Here is an 18084-nt window from a genome sequence, read left to right as displayed (position 1 = left end):
GCTTATGATGGTGTGCACTTTTCCCTACTTGAATGGAAAGTTTCTTAAAACGGAGTGTGTCTTGGTTGATTTTGTTTGAAGCTGTGTTTATTAGCAGACATGCTAAATTTGTGTGGCTATGTGTGTGTATTTCAAGGGTGTGGCTACTGTGTCTGCGTGTTTTCCAATGACTACGTTCAAAGGGATTAAGGTATAGGAAGGTGGTTATGTCAACATTTCTGGAGCCAAACTGCTGCGGTAAAATTCTACCTCTGCTTGTCCAGTGACCTTGGACAAGTCACATCTCTATTTCCTCAACTACAACATGGGAATGAGTTAATATGTGTATAACTCTTAGAACAATGGCTTGCACACAGTAAATACCCAATAACAGTCTCCGTTAATAAGTATGATGGCCGCACCTGCTGTGCCCTCTGCCAGTTCATCCCTTTCTTCCTTTATTCTGGCAATTGTCTCATGGCAATATACTCCCACACTCACAGGTCTCCTTCCCAATTTCTTCATTCACAAACCCTACATGCTGTTGTCTATGGTCACCCTATCAGACTGTGAGCTCCTTAGGGGCCCAGAGACCAAGAATGGATCATCATTTCTGGGTGCCAGAGCCCAGGACGGAATGGGTTCTTGGGAACCATGTGTGGGGATAAGTAAATGCATAAAGACCCTACAGCATTCTTCTGCATCAGGTTAGTGGGTTGACCTTTGGATATGACTCCCTGTACCTGTCTTTTTAAGTTTGTTTCTGTTTGAGAACCCTTCAGCAGATGCGGGTGTGTCAGAAGTTCTCTTACTGGGTCTGGTCAGGTGCAATGAGTGGTCCCCTAGTAGGTGTGACTGTGAAAGCAAGGGCAGAAGGCATCTGAAGCAGGCCAGGAGTGCATGTACTGGCAGGTGTGGTCTAAGCCTGAGGGCCCCCACCTTGGCCTCTCAAGCACCCGGCTCTCCCCTCCCCCAGACAAGAGGAAGGGCCAGCACATTCCTGTCCTGCCCAGCTGCGCCCTCTCCTACCCTCTCCCTCCCCTCCCCCATCCAACAAGCTTTCTCCGAAAAGCAGATCGGAGCCTGAGACTTCTCCCATCGGACCTCAGGGCTGCCTCCAAGGCCCGGGCACCCCAAGCCTGAGGTCCCTATCCACCCTTCAGACAACCTGCTGCTCTCCTCAGGTCCCCTTCGCGACTAGGCCGAGTGAGCAGAGAGGTGAGCTAAGGGCCAAGGAATCCGGCCTGGGAAAGCGGGGGTGGGGTAGGGGGGGGTGTGTGGGGGGGTAGATTGTTGGGGTCTGAGCTCTGATTGGCTACGCCTGGGCCACGCCCCTACCCTTTTCCCCCTTCTTCCCCCCTCGTAAGGGGGGCGTGGAGGGAACCAGGATCAGCCAGGGGCCAGCATGAGCCGGAGGGAGGGCAGTCTGGGTAAGGGGCTGAAGGGTCGGATGCCGAGCGCCCGCGGGGAGCAGGGGTCAGAAGGGCTGGAAGCTGGGGTCCGGGTCACCGCCACCCCTAAGTCGGGGAAGGGAGCGGCCTGAGCGGGGGAGAACAGGGCAGCGGTGTCAGGTAACGAGCGGGTGAGTTGTGGGTGAGCTGTGGGAAGGGACAAGGGCCAGAGTTTAGAGGAGGCTTGGGGCTGTGCCTTCAGAGACTTGAGCTCAGGAGATAGATCACCGGTTCGAGTACACCCTGGGGGAGGACTGGGGTCGTGGCTGGACCAGGACGCCGGGATCCTGAGTATCGGAAAAGAATCAGAACTGGGAGCCAGAGAGAGGGGTAAAGTTAGGGGAGGAAGTCTTTAGGCCACAGGGGTCGGTGAGTGACAACAAGAGACGAAAGTTGAGGCTGTTAAGGATAGGGACCCGCGGGGCAAACTCTGGCGGGGGGGCGGGGCGGAAGTTGCCGGGCCAGGACTACATTCCCCAGTATGCCCTGGGCATGCGCTAGGCATCTTGGGAAATGTAGTCTTTCTCCAGGAGCGCCAACCTCTAACTTGTGAAGGTTAAGGCGCGTTACTGATTCACTGATGGGGCATAGTGCCCTGCCCACGGTCTTGCACTGTAGGGCCGTCTGGGAAGGAATGGGACGTCAGTCTCCTAATCTGTAAAATGAGCTTAAAGGCTCGTTTCAAGTTGAAGTTCTGTGCTTTGATGATGCTGAATTCCACCAACAATCACTGAGGTACAGAGACATGTGAGCCCTGTCCTCCAAGGGCTCCCAGGCTGAGGCAGATCCTCCTAGATAAAGGAGCCAGTAAAAGAACCACCTTGGAAGTATGAACTAATGGCCCTTAGTAGAAAGAAGAAGTTAATTTAAAGCAGTGTATATGGAAGCTACACTGATGAAGCTGTACGTGAATTTGGCTTTAATAGGATTTCAACAATGGTTTGGGGACAGGGAATGCATTTCAGGTGGAACAACCGTTTGGCAAATGTCTGGTGCCCTATTCTCCCTCAGTTGGAATGGGACAGAGCCTGCCTGGCTTAAAAATTGGAGAATTCAGAGTGGAGCCTCTGGGTTCAGGAAGAGCGAGCCTGGAAGAAGTGGTCAAGAAGCAAGGGGTTGGGGTGCTCTCATTCCTCCCCTGCTTTTCCCACCAGAGGACCCCCAGGCTGACTCCTCAGCCTCACCCCTTCCCCACTTGGAGGCCAAGATCCAACAGACACACAGCCTTGCCCGCCTCCTCACCAAATATGCTGAGCAGCTTCTCCAGGAATATGTGAGTGGGATTGGGGGGTGCGGGTATCAGGGGCCTGGGAAATGGGGAAGTATAGATTAAGGGGTCCTTGACCATTCATTTTCTCAACCTCTCTTCACAACTGCAGAAATTGGGGCTCCCAAGAGGGGTCAGTAACTGGCCATTGGTCATCATCCAGCAAATTGGAGGAGGACTTTCTCTGTGCCTCAAATGCCCCTCCATAGAGGGTCCCTCCTTGGTGCTTTAAGACAGAGGCAACCTGAGACAGTGAAGGCAAGTTTGGCTTGGGAGTCAGAAACCTAGGTTCTAGGCTCCGTGTAATCTTGTGATATCACCTCTGTAAGCCTGGATCTCCCCAGGTGTCAAAGGAGGCAGTTGAATAAGAGGAACTATGAACTCTTCTATCTGTGTTATATAGACGGCCCATTTCAATCTAGAGCAGGGGAATGCCATCCCAAGAGGGCACTTTTACAGAGGAGCGGGGTTTGTCAACATCTTTGGTTGACATTACTCTGGTGTAGTGGAGGGACGGAGAAGGCAATGGCACCCCACTCCGGTACTCTTGCCTGGAAAATCCCATGGATGGAGGAGCCTGGTAGGCTGCAGTCCATGGGGTCTCGAAGAGTCAGACACGACTGAGCGACTTCACTTTCACTTTTCACTTTCCTGCATTGGAGAAGGAAATGGCAACCCACTCCAGTGTTCTTGCCTGGAGAATCCCAGGGATGGGGGAGCCTGGTGACTGCCGTCTATGGGGTCACACAGAGTCGGACACGACTGAAGTGACTTAGCAGCAGCAGCAGTGGAGGGAGCCTGTAGTTTTGAATCAGATAGACTACAAACCTTCCAACTGGTGACCTTGGGCAGTGATGATAACATTAGAAATAATAACTTAATAATTATGACAGCAATAGTAGGGTAATAAAACTAGGTTTGTAGTCCTACCAACCTTGGTTCTGCCCCTTCCTAGATCTATGACCTGGGACAGGTCAGCCTGAGTATCCTCATTTATGAAATCATCACCATTGTCAATACATCCATTATTGGGAAGATTAGGAATAGTGTGTTTAAAGCAGGAGGCACAGTGCCTGAACCAGAAGCAACATGTTAGCAAAGGATAAATGGTATTGTTATAGCATCTTTACAAATTACAGATCACCTTTATCTTTTCATTTGTTCATTCTCATGATAGTTACTCATGGAGTCCCTGGCTGTGTGTTAAGCAGGTGGAGAGGTGGGGGAACATGGGGAAGGGAGTCGAACGGCCTCGGCCCCTGCACTATCTTCTGTGATTCTCAAGAGGTCCCTGGTAGGAAGGAAGGACAGAGAACTGTCCCTCGTCTTATAGAAGAGACCACTGAGGCTCAGAGAAGGAAAGGGTTTTGCACCCGACTGCACAGCTAGTGAGTGGTGGTGAACAGGATTTGAACCTGGGTCTGTAAGATAGCATTAATAAAAGAGGTAGCATTTTTTTGTGCCCTTCCAATGGGTCAGGACCTGCCTTAAGCCTCTTAGCACGCATATAACTACCTTAAGAAGTGGATACGTTTAAATCTCTATGGAGTAGATGAGAAAACAGAGGCCCCTGTGTAAAGTCCACGGTGGTTTTTGTTGTTTTGTATTCTCTCAAACACAGCCGTCCTGTTGGCAGTGTGAGACTGGGGACACTGAGGCCCCAGGAGAGCGGTTGAGGGCTGAGTTCCCAGCCGAGGGGCCGCCCTGACTGCCTCGTCTCCGCAGGTGCAGCACCAGGGAGACCCCTTCGGGCTGCCCGGCTTCTCGCCCCCGCGGCTGCCGGTGGCCGATCTGAGCGACCCGGCCCCGGGCCACGCTGGCCTGCCAGTGCCCGAGCGCCTGCGGCTGGACGCCGCGGCGCTGGCCGCGCTTCCGCCGCTGCTGGACGTCGTGCGCCGCCTCCAGGGCGAGCTGAACCCGCGCGCGCTGCGCCTGCTGCGGCGTTTGGAGGACGCGGCGCGCCAGGTCCGGGCTCTGGGCGCCGCGGTGGAGGCCGTGCTGGCCGCGCTGGGGGCCGAGAGCCGCGGGCCCCGGCCCGAACCCGCGGCCGCCGCAGTCGCCGCCTCCAGTGCCTCCGCGGGCGTCTTCCCGGCCAAGGTGCTGGGGTTCCGTGTGTGCGGCCTCTACCTCGAGTGGGTGAGCCGACCTGGGCCAGCTGGCGCCGGGGGCCCGGCCTGAGCGCCGGGCGCGCGGCCCAGCTCACGGCGCCCTCCCTGGCCATCTCCATCTCTCCCCATCTCTGTCAGCGTCTCTCTGTCCTCAGACCGTTTCCGTCTCTCTGTTTCCTTTGGACGCTTCTCTGTCTCGTTTTCTCTCTGGGTCCTTCTTGTCTCCCTCTAGGACTTACCTTATCTGTCATGTCCTTGCTTCCCCTGAGTTTCTCCACCGCTTGCATCTGCTTCTCTGAGCATCTCTTTGTCTTCCCGTCTCCTGTTTCCTCTTGGCCCGCTGTAGCCTGTGCATATCTCCACCTCATCTCAAGGAAGGGCCACCTGTCACTCTGTTTGCCTCTGTCCTTCTCTCTGTCGTGTCCTGGCCAGGAACATGCCTGTTGGCCCTGTGGTGGAAGGGCTACTCCAGACAAATTTCAGCCACCTTCCCCCAGGGTCACTCCACCTGCTGCTCTCCCCATCCCCATCCCACCCCTTGTGGCCCTGCCCCTCTCCCTTTGATGCCCTCCACCCTTTCCCTCCCTCTGCCCTAATCCACACCTTCCCTTCTCCTCAAGTCAGGTTTATGGAGACAAAAAAAAAAAAAAAAATCTCACCCCTTTGAAGAGTTTTATTTACAAGAATAAATTAATTTTTGTAAATAAAATGTTTAAAAATAAAAAGAACATTGAATTTCCCAGTATATACAGTCGTTGAAAATAGGGAAACACATTTAAGGAGAAAAAGATCCTGGGGTATGGCCTGGTCCCCCCAGCCATCCGCAAAAGCCACACTATAAATAGGAGCTTCAGGAGAGCCCCAGGCCAGGGATGCCATCTGTCATCCCGAAGTGGATATGTCCTGAGCAAGAAACAGATGTGACTCGGGTCCTTAGCTTTTCAAGAGTCACACATCCATTGAATAGGAGGAAGCACTGTAAGATGGGAAGTTGGAGCAGTGGACACAGTCAGAGAGGTAGTCTAGAAGAGGAAGTGAACTCCAGAAAAAAGGGAGGCCTGGTTGCTCAGAAAGTCCATATCTTCATACAGGAAGTGAGGTCGATAGAGACAAGAAGGCAGTCCCTGGACCTCCCCTAAATGACAGGAAGGGGACCAACTGTACTCCCCTGTAGAGTGGGAAATGAAAGTGAAAAGCGTTCATCACTCAGTCACGTCCGACTGTTTGTGACCCCATGGACTGTAAGTGAAGCCTCTTCAAAGAGGTGTTATTTCTTTCCACCCAGAAAATGAGCCACCAGTACCACTGGAATGGGATTTCATGAGATGCTGTCCATGGAGTCCCACCCAGATCTGGAAGGGAGGCCACAGGACCTGGGCAGGGAGGCCCAGGCATAAGGACTAGAGGCCTGGTCCCCAGGAAATGTTCCCAGATACATGGTACACAAGCCCTGCTAGACAACATGTGTCTCCTTTCTAGCCAAGAAGCAAGGCAGAAAAAAATCCCTGGTGAGAAAAAAAACAAAAACAAAAACAGGAAAGAATCAGCTGTGAAAGGGAAAGGGTTGCAGCCCTAACAGGAAGTCCCACCTCCTCTATTGAGAGTATTTGGCCTTGAGCTCACCCAAGAAAGTCACAGCTCGGTCTGTCCAAAAGCTGTAGTCCCGGATTATTACATACCCTCGACACTTCTTCTGGAAGGCTGTGTCCCCTAAGGGGACAGGACCGAGGGGGTGTTTGCTGGGGGCTGGGCAGGCCCAGGGCAGTCATGATGCCAGCCAAGTTGCCCGCTAGGCCTTTGGCCTTGAGTCTTGCTTCCCAAAGCTGATCCTCCACGATGGAATTGCCAGGGCTGAGGTCATGCTGGTCAACCATCGCAAGCCAGCAGGTGCTGGCTGAAGGACCAGAAGGCCTCCTGGGTGAGGCTCAGACGTACTTCATCTTCCAGGCCATGCCAGATCTCAAAGGGCATGTGGTTTGGAGGCAGGGTTCTGAGTGAGAGTTCAGGGATTGAGAAGTCGGGATCACTAAAGGGACTGCCTTGGTGCTGGAGCTGCGCAAGAGACAGAGACAGATGAGAGTGAGGGGACCCAAACGCTGCCCTAGGGTGCCCCTGAATTCACATCTGCCTTCCACGAGACTGGCCTCTTCCTAGGGGGAGTTGCCATTCCCTGCCTCAGGGAGTTGATGAAATGTTCTAGCACAGAGCCCCAGTTCTCTTAGGCTTCAACTCAGCCTCCTCCACATACAACTTGTGCAACTTTGAATCACAGCTTCAGTAATTCCCACATGGCGCTGTAATAGTGAAGATGATAAGATGTAATAGACATAAAGCACTTAGCACTTGGCATATGACTAGGGCGTTAATATCATTCACTAGTGACATCTTTGTATTAATATCATGAACACTATGATGATGTTACTTATTACAGTATTTGCAAGCTAAATATATTATTGACAATGTGGTTAAAGCTGTATTTCCTTTTTATTCACATTCTTCAGGGCTTAATATTTGTTCACTTGTAAATAATCATTAATATGCAATTATTAATATTAGATTAAATTATAATATTATTTAGTTAATGCCTTCTCCATTAATTTCTCACCTCCACAAACCTAGACCCACAGAATTTTAGTGCACACTGATAAATTCTGTAGTTGAAAGATCACCAAGTCCTACATGCCCATTTTACAAATGAGGAAACTCAGGGTCCTCAAAGCTACCCAGAGGATTCCAGATATGAGACTAGAAAATAGAGGCAGGGACTTCCCTGGTGGTTCAGTGGTTAAGAATCTGCCTGCCAAAGCAGGGGACGTGGGTTTGATCCCTGCGCCAGAAAGATCCCCCATGCCTGGGGGCACTAAGCCTGGGGACCACAACTCCTGAGCCCTCACTCCTAGAGCCCATGCTTCGGACAATAGAAGCCACCACAATGAGAAGCCCAAGTGCCGCAAAGCAGAGGAGCCCCTGCTCATGACAATTACAGAAAGCCTGTGACAGCCACAAGGACCCAGCACAGCCCCAGAGAAAGAAACTAGGTTTTACAGAAGAAAACAAGAAACTAGGTTCGGTAACGTCACGTGGACCTAGAATATAGTACAGTGGAAGAGCCACAAATTCCAGGGCCTGCAGGGGCCACGTGGGTCCCGTCACCTGGAGAAGCAGCAGGTGGGGTGCGGCTGCGGCACAGTGACTGGAGGCCAACAGGACCCCTGTGCCTGTTTCTGACAGGTTTTCAGGTTCAAAATTTGAATAAGCATCGCACGGCCTAAACAAGACATCTGTGGATGAGACCCAGCCAGCAGGCTGCTGCTTTGACCTTCCAGACAGTTTTGTGACCTCAGGTAAATTATTCCCACCTCTAAAGCTCAGTTTCCTGGCCTTTCCCTCATGGTCCACTGGTTAAGACTCTGCCCTGCAATGCAGGGGGTGCGGGTTCAATCCCTGGTTGAAGAGCTAAGATCTCACATGCCTCCCAGGCAAAAAACCCAAAGGATAAAACAGAAGCAGTATGGTAACAAACTCAGTAAGGACTTTACAAATGGCACACATCAAAAAATCAGAAAGAGGCCTTCCCTGGTGGCTCAGTGGATAAGAATCCTCCTCCCAATGCAGGAGACACGGGTTCCTGATCCAGGAAGATGCCACATGTCCTAGATCAACTAAGCCCATGTGCCACAACTACTGAGCCTGTGCCAAGGAGTGGCAACTACTGAGCCCACATGCCCCAAGTACTGAAGCCTTGTGAGCCCTAGAGCCTGTGCTCAGCAAGGAGGGAAGCCGCCACAATGAGAAGCCTGCACACCACAACTAGAGAGGAGCTGCCACCCGGGAAAACTAGAGAAGGGCTCAGTGCTGAGTCACTCCAGTTGTGTCTGACTCTCTGGGACCCCATGGACCATGGCCCGCCAGGCTCCTCTGTCCATGGGATTCTCCAGGCAAGAATACTGGAGTGGGTTGCCATTTCCTTCTGCAGTGATAAAGTGTGAAGTGAGTGAAGTCACTCAGTCCTGTCTAACTCTTTGTGACCCCATGGACTGTAGCCTAACAGTCTCCTCTGTCCATGGGATTTTCCAGGCAAGAGTACTGGAATAGGTTGCCATTTCCTTCTCCAAAACTAGAGGTGAGCCAAAACTAAATAACAAAGATCCAGCACAGCCAAAAAAAATAAATACAATGATAAAAATATAAAAAAGTTTTAAAAAATCTAAAAAAGCCCCCTCAGTTCTCTTATCTGTAAAAATGGGTCATAATTCTGCCTCTTAGAGCTATCTGAGGAGCCAGTAAGATAATGAGGCTGAATCTCCCAGCATGGCATAGGCTCAGAAAAGCAAGGGCAGAGGTGGTCTTGGACAGACTCATGAGCCTGTAAAAGACTTCCCCTAGGGGCTTCTGACAGTCCTGAGAGGTCAGCCAAGGCACGACCACCATCCCATTTGGCAGATGAGGAAGCTAAGACAAGAGTGAAGGAATGACCTGCCCAAGGTCACCCAGCCATGAGTGACATCATTCCTGTGGGCGTGTCTCTAGCTGGCAGAGCCCCTGTACCCCAGGACCCATGGAGGAACCTCCTTCCAGCCTTGTTCTGCCTCCCTTCCCCAGGGCTGGGCCAGGAGGGTGACAGCCACCTCCCCTCACCCCCTGCTCATGCCCCGTCACTCACGTAAGTCTGCAGCAGGGTGGAAGTGTGCATCTGCATGTCGAGCGCCAGGTTATAGGCTTGATTGACAGACTCAGCTGTGGACATGGGGGCTCCCAAACTGAGAGGGGGCAGCAGCAGGGCCAGCAGGCAGAAGGGGGCTGGCAGGAAGAAATCAGAGGTCAGCACCAAGTCCCTGACCTCCCCTGCCGATTCACTCATTCATCATAACAGCCCCTCATATGGATACAGCCCTTGAGGCTTACAGTGGTCTTGTGTGTGCCACTCAGGGCAGAATCACCCTGTAAGCAGTTTATTTCTAGCCCAGAATATTCCCCTGGGACTTCTCCGATGGTCCAGTGACTAAAGACTCTGAGCTCCCAAGCAGGAGGCCCGGGTTCAATCCCTGGTCAGGGAACTAATCCCACAGGCCACAATTGAGCATTTGCATGCCGCCATGACTAAGAACCAGCACAACCAAAGAAGATAAATGTTTATTTTTTCTTTCTAAATGCAATTTTATATAAATAACTATTAAAAAGAAAGAAAAAAATCCCCCTGACCTCCAGACCCAAGTATTCAACTTCCCGCTTGATGTTTTCCCTTGGAGGTTAATGAGCATCTCAAGTCAAAATAGCCACTGCTCAGCTCTAGCTGCCCTGTTCCCCTCCTTCCCTGGTCCTCCCCATCTCAGAAAAGTGCATGTCCATTCTTCCAGGTGCTCACGTCAAAGTCACAGGGTCCTCTTGGATTCCTCATTCTCTCCTTCTCCTGTGTTCAACCCACACTAAATCCTGTGGCTCTGTCCTGAAAAGGTGGCCATGAGGTCTGTGGGGTTTTGTGTTTGTTTCTGGTCATACTGTGAAGCTTGCAGGATCTCAACTCCCTGACCAGGGATTGAACCTGGGCAGTGAAAACCCAGAATCCTAAGCACCAGACCACCAGGGAACTCCCTGGGTCTGTGTTTCTGCATCTGAGCACTCGTGACAAGTTACCTAGACTCTGAAAGCTCACTGAGCTGTATACTTAGGACTTGTGCTCATCACCCAGTTCCTATCTGATATTTTCAATACAAAATTTTAAAGCGTGGATTTCCCTGCTGGGTCAGCGGTAAAGAATCCACCTGCCAATGCAGAAGACACATATTTGATCCCTGGTCTGGGAAGATCCCACACACCATGGAGCAACTGTTAAGCCCTTCACAACTACTGAGCCTGTGCCCTAGAGTCCAGGAGCCACAAATACTGAAGCCTGTGTGCCTAGAGCCTGCAACAGGAGAAACCACTGCAATGAGAAGTCCACGCATCTCAGCTCAACAGTATCCCCACTCACTGCAACTAGAGAAAGCTTGAGCACAGCAACAAAGACCCAGCACAGCCATAAAGAAGTAAAAGATGTATCTAGAAGCTATTTCTCTCCCCTCTGCTGTCTCTGCCTCCACCCTTGTCTCCCTGTGCCACCTGGAAGCTCTTCAAGTCCAGCTAGATCCCTCCTTTGTCTAAAACTTCCCATGGCTCCCACCTAACACAGTGATTATGAAAGTCCTCACTGTGGGCTACAAGGCCTGGCCCCTCTTTTCCATAGCATCCCCTATTCAGACTTTGCTCTTGCTGAGCCTTGCCAGCACCATCTTCCAAATCCACCCAGGGCTTCTCCTTCTGATTCTTCAGGGCTCAACTCAAAACCCCTCTGGGGACATCCCTGGGGGACCAAGGCCTAAGACTCTGCACTGCCAATGCAGGGCACTCAGGTTCAATCCCTGGTCAGGGAACTAGATCCCACCTGCCCCAACTAAGCCCTGGTGTAGCCAAATTAAAAAAGAAAACAAAAAAAGTTAAGATCACCAGCAGTGATGTAGATGATGAGGCAGACCAGGATGGCTTCCTTAGCTTCCCTGTCTACATTCCTGAACTCCCAGAAGTTCAGAACTTAAGGGAAGGCCTTAGGTGAAGCCCTGTTCATTCATTCATTCAACAAACTTGGATCACTGTATTCAAATTCTGTCACATCTGTGTGGGTGCTCAGTGGTGTCCAACTCTTTGTGACCCCATGGACTGTAGCCCGCCAGGCTCCTCTGTCCATGGAAGTTTCCAGGCAAGAATATTGGAGTGGGTTGCCATTTCCTTCTCCAGGGGTTCTTCCCAACCCAGGGATCAAACCCATGTCTCTTGTCTTCTACATTGGCAGGCAGATTCTTTACCACTAGCGCTACCTGGGAAGTCACACTGGCATGATAATTTACTTATGATCACATGGACTGTCTGTCTGCAGAAAAAAATCTCATTTTTGTCTGTTTCTTCACTGCCGTGTCCCCAGTGCTTGGGTTTCCCTGACAGCTCAGTGGTAAAGAATCTGCCTGCCAATGCGGGAAACATGGGTCTGATCCCTGAATGGTAATTTCACCTAGAGAAGGAAATGGCAGCCCACTCCAGTATTCTTGTCTGGGAATACCATGGACAGAGGGCCCTGGAGGGCTACAGTCCATGGGGTCCCAAAAGAGCTGGACACGACTTAGCAACTAAACAGCAACAATAACCCCAATACTTAGACTCCTGTGAGTGTGTGCTTAGTCACTTCAGTTGTGTCCAACTCTTGGCTACCCCGTGGACTGTAGCCCAGCAGGAGCCTCTGTTCATGAGATTCTCCAGGCAAGAATACTGGAGTGGCTTGCCATGCCCTCCTCCAGGGGATCTTTCCAACTCACAGATCAAACCCAGGTCTTGTTTCCCGCTTTGCAGGCAGGTTCTTTATCACTAGAGCCACCTGGGAAGCCCACTTAGACTACTGCTGCTGCTGCTGCTGCTAAGTCGCGTCAGTCCTGTCCGACTCTGTGTGACCCCAGAGATGGCAGCCCAACAGGCTCCTCTGTCCCTGGGATTCTCCTACCAAACACCTAATAGGCAATCCAGAAGTATGTCTTGAATGATGAATGAAGTCTTCTGTGTGTAAGGTTTTGAGGTTCCCAGCAGATGCAAGAGCAGCCAGGTACCTGAGTCAGATGGACCAGAGGGCTGAGGCAGTACCCCCTCCCTCCTGGCCTCAGGACCCTGGCGCCCTGTCTCCCTCACTCACCCAACAGATGATAACCCATGGTCTCTCCTGGATCCTTCCTCTCTGCAGTCTCTCGGTGGTTCTGCAACACCTGTCCTCTTGTCCCTCAGGTGGCTTTATATTTGGGTCTGAGCCATCGGGCCACCCATGAGTGAGGGAAATTCATACCTTGGGGTTGTGGGGGCAGGTGCAGAAGTCCCTGAGGCAGGGGACAACTAGGGAAGGGGGCATTGAGGTGACACCCTAGTCCCCTACAGCCCCCCAAATCTGACTTTAACTCAGGTTCCTGGGAGAAAGGGAGCCAGTCAGGAAGGGGATTATCGGGGGATGGGGGAGACAAGGAGGCCGCCCTGCTCCCTGGCAATCTGCACGTCCTGGGATCCAGTTTCCCTCAAGGAGGTGGCCCCCTGCTCTACCCCCATCGGGACCCAGGCATTGGGCCCTGGCTCTGGAGGAGTTTGGAAAAGGGACAGGGGGTGGTGTGTAAGCAACATCACCCACACCCTTAGACCTGGGGGCTTGTGATCCCACGCAGGGCCCTGTGGGGCTCCTTGTCTCAAGGCCTTTATGTCCTTCATTTTTTTTTTTTTTTTGAAGAGTTTTTAAAAATTTATTTTTAATATAAATTTATTTATTTATTTTGTCTGTGCTGGATCTTTGTGGCTGTGTGCGCTTTTTCTCTAGTTGCGGAGAGTGGGGCTACTCTTCGTTGCAGGGCACAGGCCTCTCATTTTGGTGGCTTCTCTTGTTCCTCTAGAGCACGGGCTCTGGAGTGAGGGCTCAGTAGTTGTGGCACACAGACTTAGTTGCTCTGAGTCGTGTGGGATCTTCCCGGATGAAGAAGTAAACCCATGTCTCCCACATTGGCAGGTGGATTCTTTACCACTGAGCCACCAGGGAAGCACCCACCCACCATCCATTTCTTTGATATTGCAGGTAGCAGCCTTCATTCAGCCTCCATGATCTTCCCGGACTTGATATGGGCAGCTGTTAATTAGCTGTTAATTAAGGACGGGAGGGATTGCAAAACCAGGGAGAAATAAAATCAAGAGCAGCCTTGGGGCAAGGTGCTCATTCCTGAACATGAGACATACAAGAATATCTTTGAAGCATTTTGTCAGGTACTGAAAACCCCTCTGGGTGGGACAAGCTTTGTATACTGCCCTCAAACATGCAGACCCCAGACCAGTTGGACCTGAAGGTTGAATACATTAATTTCTACCTGACACCACCAAACATCAGGAAAATGTTCACGAGCTGATCCCATCCTCTTTTACTAGAAAACTTCTCAGTATCTTCCCAGGGGGACATGGTTTGAGAGCATAAGCCCGCTGTATCTCCCTTTGCCTGGGAAAGCAATAAAGCTCTCCTTTTCGACTTCAGCCCCATCTTTGTCCCTGAGGTTTGATCTGGCACCAGTGTCCAGAGAAGCTGAGCTTTGGGCATCACCATGTACATGTCTTGGGCTTCCCTGGTGGCTCAGATGGTAAAGAATCTGCCTGCAATGTAGGAGACTCAGGTTCGATCCCTGGGTGGGGAAGATCCCCTGGAGAAGAGAATGGCTACCCACTCCAGTATTCTTGCCTGGAAATTCCAAGGACAGAGGAGCCTGATGGGTGACAGTCCATGGGATCTCAGAGTCAGACATGACCGAGTGACTAACACTATACTGTACTCTATGCACAGGTTGGCACGTGGACCCACACCAGATGTGTGTATTCACTTTCATACGTTTTCACAGTCAAGGAAGTATTGACTCTAGCCATGTGCTTGTCCCTGTTCCAGATAGAGTGGATAGAGCAGGGAACAAGTCAGACACAAATCCCTGCCCTTGTGGAGCTGACACCCTAGTGGACATGCCCACTACTGTGTTACAGCACACACCCTGCCAGGGAGCGTCAAACACAGGAGTGCACATGGGTCCGTGCTTATGAACACACAGTCATGTCCAGAGCCCCCACCATAAGGCAGAGCTACATCTGTTCCTTCATTCTCCCATGTAGACCCTTAGTCAGCAGCTGTCGGTGGAGCCCCTCTTCTGAGTTGGCACTGGGGTGAATAATAAGGGCCACACAGTCCAGTGGTCCCCCAACAACCAACATGTGAGCTCAATAAAAAAAAAATTTCCCTAAAGCGACAAGGGGCTGAGAGGAAGCCAAAACAGGTTGATGTGATTAACTGAGGGTAGAGGAGATTTAGATAAAAAACTGAGGCCCAGAGAGGGGCAGCTACTTACCTGGAGTCACACAGCAAGGCCAGGACAGATCATAGGCTCCTGCCCCCTCAGTTTGGGACTGACTCTAGGGTGTCCCCAATCTGAACTGTGAGCTGAAGGAGGGAAGAGGTTGAGGAAGAGATAAGTTCTGAGGTGGGAGATCCTAAATTGGGTCTCAGCCTGGGCCCTGTCAAGGCTGCCAGGGAGGGCCTGTGTTGGGCAGGCTGTGATGTCAGAGGATTAGACTAGGCCCATTGAGTGGGTGCACTGAGGCAGGGGCCAGGCCAGGTAGTGGAGGAGGAGGAGGAAGAAGAAGAGGAGGGCAGGAGGGGAGGAGGGAGCCAGACTTGCGATCTCGTGCTGTTCACACCTGGGAGCAGCATACCTTGGGCCAAGCCTCACCCCAGAGGGCAGGCTCACCCTGACCCAACCCCACCATCTCCTCCTCCTCTTGGGACTTCACTTTCTCTCTGGACCCTTCAGGGGCCCTTCACAACTGAAGCAATCCACCCCTATCCCAGGCCCAGTTCCATTTTTCCAAGGCATTTGTCTGGGCAGATGTCAGAAGCTCTGCCACCTCATCCTGCCCTGCCTCATAGCCCACATATCTCCATCTCTGTTTCAGTCTCACCGGAAGATGATGCCTGGGAAATCCTAGCAATTTAAGAGTCAGCAGTCCCTGGGTGGGGAAGATCCCCTTCAGGAGGGCATGGCAACCCGTCCCAGTATTCTTGCCTGGAGAACTCCGTGGACAGTGGAGCCGGGAGGGCTACAGTCCATGGGGTCGCAAAGAGTCTGACATGACTGAGCGACTAGCACTCACTTTTCTTTCCCACTTGGGTAAAAATCCTCCCTTTGTCCATCTCTAGCTTAGGCAAGTTACTTAAACCTCTCTGAGCCTGAGTTTGTTTCCTCATCTGAAGACCAGAAAAATTGTCTTGGCATCTTAGGGTCTCACTGACTTCACCCACCAAGTGCCTCGACCTCTGCTATGAGACCCCCTCTGGAGCCCCTCAAGAGTTGCTGCTGTGGTTCGTAACGCCTCCAGTTCAGCTCAGTCACTCAGTCTGTGTCCGACTCTTTGTGACCCTATGGACTGCAGCACACCAGGCTTCCCTGTCCATCACCACCTCCCAGAGCTTGCTCAAATTCATGTCCATTGAGTTGGTGATGCCATCCAACCATCTCATCCTCTATCATCCCCTTCTCCTCCTGCCTTCAATCTTTCTCAGCATCACAGGTCTTTTCCAATGAATCAGTTCTTCCCATCAGGTGGCCAAAGTATTGGAGTTTCAGCTTCAGCATCAGTCCTTCCAATGAATAGTCAACACTGATATCCTTTAGGTTTGACTGGTTTGAGCTCCTTGCCTCCAACCTAATGCCTCCAACCAATGGCAAAAGCCTCAGTGTCCCACTGTCTCAGGCTTGGAGCCCAATCCCAACCAACCACACTAATGCTAATGCCAACCAGGGCCCTGTGGGACTCCAGGGTGCAGAGGGTTTTTTGTCCACCATTCCTTGTAGGTGGGCCTGCAGCCTCCATGACCTTCTCTGAGTTCCAATGGGCAGAGTAAGTAAGTAAGTGAAAGTCGCTCAGTCATGTCCGACTCTTTTCAACCCCATGGAGTATACACAGTCCATGGAATTCTCCAGGCCAGAATACTGGAGTGGGTAGCCTTTCCCTTCTCCAGGGAATCTTCACAACCCAGGGATCGAAACCAGATCTCCCACATTGCACGAGGATTCTTTACCAGCTGAGCCATCAGGGAAGCCCAAGAATACTGGAGTGGATATCCTATCCTTTCTCCAGGGGATCTTCCCAACCCAGGAATTGAAACAGGGTCTCCTGCATTGCAGGCGGATTCTTTACCAACTGAGCTATGAGGGAAGCCCAAAGGGCAGAACAGCTGTTAATCAAAGCAGAAGCAGCAGGTGAGGCAGAGGCTTATTAAGATGAGAGACAGAGCTTCTAGGACCCTGCACATACCCTAATCTTGTTCCCATCCTGTGGAAACTGCAGGAGAACAAATACAAGACTGTTACTGCCTTGATCCTTATCACAGACTCCTGCCTGACTGTGTACCCTTTCCCTACTCACCAGCGAGGGGTGGGGCACAGTTCTTGAGGCACTAGCCTACTGTGCCTGGCACAGCTATAAAGCTGCGCTTCTTTCTCCTCCATCACTCTGTCTCCATATTTCTGTTTGGCATTGGTGCAGAGAGCTGAGATTTTGGCAACAGTGTTCCCAAGAGATGTGTTCTGTCTGTCCACCAGGACACTCAATCATGACCCTATGTCATCCAGCAGGTTCCATCAGGAGGCCCATTCAGAACAAATAAACAGGAATTCAAGCCAGAGCCTCTGACACCAATCTTAAGCCCTTTTTGAGCAAATCTTCACTCCTACCTCTCCAGGCAAAGAGAAAAGCCAGTGCAAAGCATCCTTCCTGGTGGTGCATGCGTGGCTCAGCCAAGATGGATGCCAGTAAGAAGGATCCTGTTCCATCTTCCTTTCTAGGAATAAAATAACTCAGGCAAATTCTGACCTTTCCTGAACTCTTCCTGTTGGTGGTGGCTTGTTGGTCAGTTCCATGTAGGACCTTTCTAGGACTTGCTCAACATTAGGTGATTAAAATAACTCAGCAAATGGTCATGTTGTTCTTTTTTTTTAATTGTCTTTATTTATTATTTGTTACTTTGGGCGCTAGGTCTCAGTTGGTGCTGGGCTATTTTCCTGTTAACAATATGGATGGGCAGAGGGGCTCTAGGCATGCAGACTAGTGGTCAAAACAGGACTCAAGTAGGCTCAGGGACTTAGGTGTGTAATGGGGGGGACCAGCAGGAATCCAACTAGCATTCAGGTGATCCCCAGTCACTTGATGCAGAATTTCCATCATGGACTACATCAAACTCAAAAGCTTCTGCACAGCAGAAGGACCAATTAACAAAATGAAAAGACAGCCTATGGAAAGGAAGGAGAAAAGTTTGAAAATCATATATCAACTGGGATTAATATATAAAAATGTAAAGAACTTAGTGTAGCAAGAAAAAATAAAATAAAGAGGAGGGGACTTCCCTGGTGGTGCAGTGGAGATATGAATCTGCCTGTCAGTGCAGGGGACTTGGGTTCATCCCTAATCCAGGAAGATTTCACATGCTGAGGAGCAACTATGCTCTCACAGCCATAAATCAATACTCACCATTTAAAAAATACAGTAAGAATCATCTCATCCAGGTGAGAAAATGGAGTTTTGAAGAGTGATGTTACACAATGCCCCAAAGATCCACAGAGAGATGCACAGCCATAAAAAGCTCAATTTTTGTACACCAGTGAGAAAATGAATAAAATCTCAGAGAGGCAGAGTTTTGGGTAAA

At 51.0% G+C, this 18084-nt stretch overlaps 3 protein-coding genes across 4 annotated transcripts in view; 2 read left to right on the top strand and 1 right to left on the bottom strand.

Annotated features, from left to right (window-relative positions):
* The first annotated feature begins 1327 nt into the window (after nucleotides 1–1327).
* On the top strand, nucleotides 1328–5482 carry CTF1 (cardiotrophin 1). 2 transcript variants are annotated; one of them, XM_070362778.1, is made up of 3 exons: nucleotides 1328–1409; nucleotides 2585–2703; nucleotides 4423–5482. In XM_070362778.1, exons 1-3 carry the CDS (start codon nucleotides 1385–1387, stop codon nucleotides 4873–4875), a joined length of 597 nt encoding a protein of 198 aa, XP_070218879.1. In that variant the 5' UTR covers nucleotides 1328–1384; the 3' UTR covers nucleotides 4876–5482. The 2 variants fall into 2 exon arrangements, with proteins under 2 accessions (XP_070218879.1, XP_070218878.1); XM_070362777.1 differs by lacking the exon at nucleotides 1328–1409 and having other exon boundaries at nucleotides 1568–2703.
* Nucleotides 5483–6399: 917 nt separating this feature from the next.
* LOC106701499 (cardiotrophin-2-like) lies at nucleotides 6400–9666 on the bottom strand. The gene is given in 4 exon segments (XM_070362572.1): nucleotides 6400–6553; nucleotides 6555–6688; nucleotides 6690–6857; nucleotides 9469–9666. Coding segments are annotated over 4 exon segments (654 nt in total).
* FBXL19 (F-box and leucine rich repeat protein 19) overlaps nucleotides 6669–18084 on the top strand; it is a 43490-nt gene continuing 32074 nt past the window's right edge. Inside the window, 2 exon segments of the mRNA XM_070362776.1 lie at nucleotides 6669–6723; nucleotides 8037–8149. The gene's annotated coding sequence lies outside the window, so the exon portion shown is untranslated.

Source organism: Bos mutus, chromosome 25 (genome assembly GCF_027580195.1).
Source record: "Bos mutus isolate GX-2022 chromosome 25, NWIPB_WYAK_1.1, whole genome shotgun sequence".
Classification (NCBI taxonomy): domain Eukaryota; kingdom Metazoa; phylum Chordata; class Mammalia; order Artiodactyla; family Bovidae; genus Bos; species Bos mutus.
The sequence above is the reverse complement of the archived record's forward strand: the minus strand, read 5'-3'. Positions and strand labels throughout refer to the sequence as shown.